Source organism: Limulus polyphemus, unplaced genomic scaffold (genome assembly GCF_000517525.1).
Source record: "Limulus polyphemus unplaced genomic scaffold, Limulus_polyphemus-2.1.2 Scaffold3054, whole genome shotgun sequence".
NCBI lineage: Eukaryota > Metazoa > Arthropoda > Merostomata > Xiphosura > Limulidae > Limulus > Limulus polyphemus.
The window spans coordinates 145,761-148,027 of NW_013668664.1; the positions used below are offsets into that span (position 1 = coordinate 145,761).

At 29.3% G+C, this 2,267-nt stretch overlaps 1 protein-coding gene across 1 annotated transcript in view; it reads left to right on the forward strand.

The window, feature by feature from the left end:
* Positions 1 to 1,332, forward strand: part of LOC106468567 (ubiquitin carboxyl-terminal hydrolase 38-like) — a gene marked incomplete at its 3' end in the record, with an annotated part of 19,757 nt that extends 18,425 nt beyond the window's left edge. Inside the window, exon 7 of the mRNA XM_022396895.1 lies at positions 1,100 to 1,332. Within this exon, the coding sequence (XP_022252603.1) occupies positions 1,100 to 1,332 (233 nt within the window). The remainder of the gene's footprint in view (positions 1 to 1,099) is intronic.
* Positions 1,333 to 2,267: the final 935 nt, after the last annotated feature.

The window sequence follows — 2,267 nt, forward strand, 5'->3', positions numbered from 1 at the left end:
GCAGTGTTTTTAACTGTGTAGTTTTAATTTAACACCACATACAATAATGAATATAAAATACTGTATACTACTTCTCAGTTTTATTTGAACACTACATACACGATAATGAAGATGCAGTGTTTTTAACTGTGTAGTTTTAATTTAACACCACATACAATAATGAATATAAAATACTGTCTACTACTTCTCAGTTTTATTTGAACACTACATACACGATAATGAAGATGCAGTGTTTTTAACTCTCTAGTTTTATTTTAACACCACATACAATAATGAATATAAAATACTGTCTACTACTTCCTAGTTTTATACGAACACTACATACACGATAATGAAGATGCAGTGTTTTTAACTGTGTAGTTTTAATTTAACACCACATACAATAATGAATATAAAATACTGTCTACTACTATATTTGAACTCTAAACAAACACAATAGTAAAGATAGTTTTATTTTAATGCCATACACAATAATGAATATAAAATACTGTCTACTACTATATTTGAACTCTAAACAAACACAATAGTAAAGATAGTTTTATTTTAATGCCATACACAATAATGAATATAAAATACTATGTGTACAACTTAGTTTTATTTGAACCCTCCATACTCACTCACAACAGTATTTAGAAATAAAACTGTGCATAATGTTATTCAGTTTCCCCTAGATGTTTAATGCATGGACACCAGCATATCACAAAACAGTTGAAAGATTACTTTAAACCATATGTTATCAGTTTGTAAAAGGTATGAATTTATAGATTTTCAGTGTAGTATTCTTCAATTTTTGATATTTTTTAATTGTAACACAGCACAATAATTGTTAATGTTAGTGCTAGGAAATATATTAATTGCACCAATTTGTACTGGACTAAAGTATATAGCATCATGTTGTATTAACTAGGATTGAAACCCTGGTTTTAAACTTACACATATTTGTTTAAACTCAGCAAAAGATCATGGAAACCACGAGGGCAAGCTAGTTTGAAAGCCTGAAAATATTGTAGTTTATGTTATTGGTCATACATAGTATAATATAATATATACATTATTTTCTTCAAAGTGCATGTTTATGAACTTTTTAATCTACATACAGGCTTTACCTTTGCAACTCTTACATGAAGTGGTGCCTCTACTTCTGAAAGATAAGTCAGCAGATAAAGGATTGACTCTAGTTGTTGGTAGGATGTTGGACTGGCTGTACTGGCCAAAAGCTATAAATATTTCTTCATGGATCTTAACAGTCTTGAAAGGCATGGCTTCATCCAAAAAATTTTCTCTGCTTATGATCATCTTTGAAGCAAAAATAGAACAGGTATGTATTGCTTTGTGAGTTCTGTAGGCTTATATCTTCATATTTCACCCACATCTTGTGCTATGGCATTTACAATGTTAAAACTATAAAATAAGGTTTAGGGTGAGTAATGTCATAAATTATTACTACTATAAATATTTTTAGATGCCATTGAGGTAGAACTGCTTAGGTTTCTAAGAAATAGGTGCAATTTGTTGATAAAACAAAGGTATCAGTAGTCATGTGGATTTTTTAAGTCAATACCACAACTGGCCATAAAACATTTCAAGTAGTGACTACAATATCCAGTAAAATGAGAGGTATTTCTGTTAAAAGAAATTTGTCAGCAGAAAAGTTTGGTAACATAATGTTGTGTGGTAGCAGGAATTTTTATAAAACAAGGAATTTGTAGACAAAATGTCAGTTAGGTAACATAGTTTTGTGGGTTACCAGCAATTCTAAATAGAAGAAATTTGTATGCAAGAAAATCAGGTAAGTAGCATAGTTCTGTATATTAGTAGTAAATTTTATGAAAAGAAGGTAATATGTGTTGGTGAACTAGGTATCAGAGGAAATTGATGCCTATGTAAATAACATAGGATTCTTTGTGTCTGCAGAAGCAATAAAAAATGCAAATTTAGTATTTTTTTAAAGTAAAGCCTTATTAAATAAGCTTACACAATACTATGAGTGTCCTTAAAATCTTGGGAAGTCATGGAAAATTAGCTGTTTCAGTTCTGAAAATTGTGAAAAAATAGCTATTGTACATCATGGTCCTGAAAAAGTTGTGAAGGTTTAATTTAATAGAAAATTCTCCCATGAAATAATCTACTTAATTAAGAAAATAACTTTGGTTATTGGAATTAGCTATATGGGCTATATTTTATAGTAAATGATGTTTTAGGTTAGAATTCTTAAGTAGATACTGAAAGAGTTGAGGCTTGTTTGATCTTTACCAATTCATTTTCCA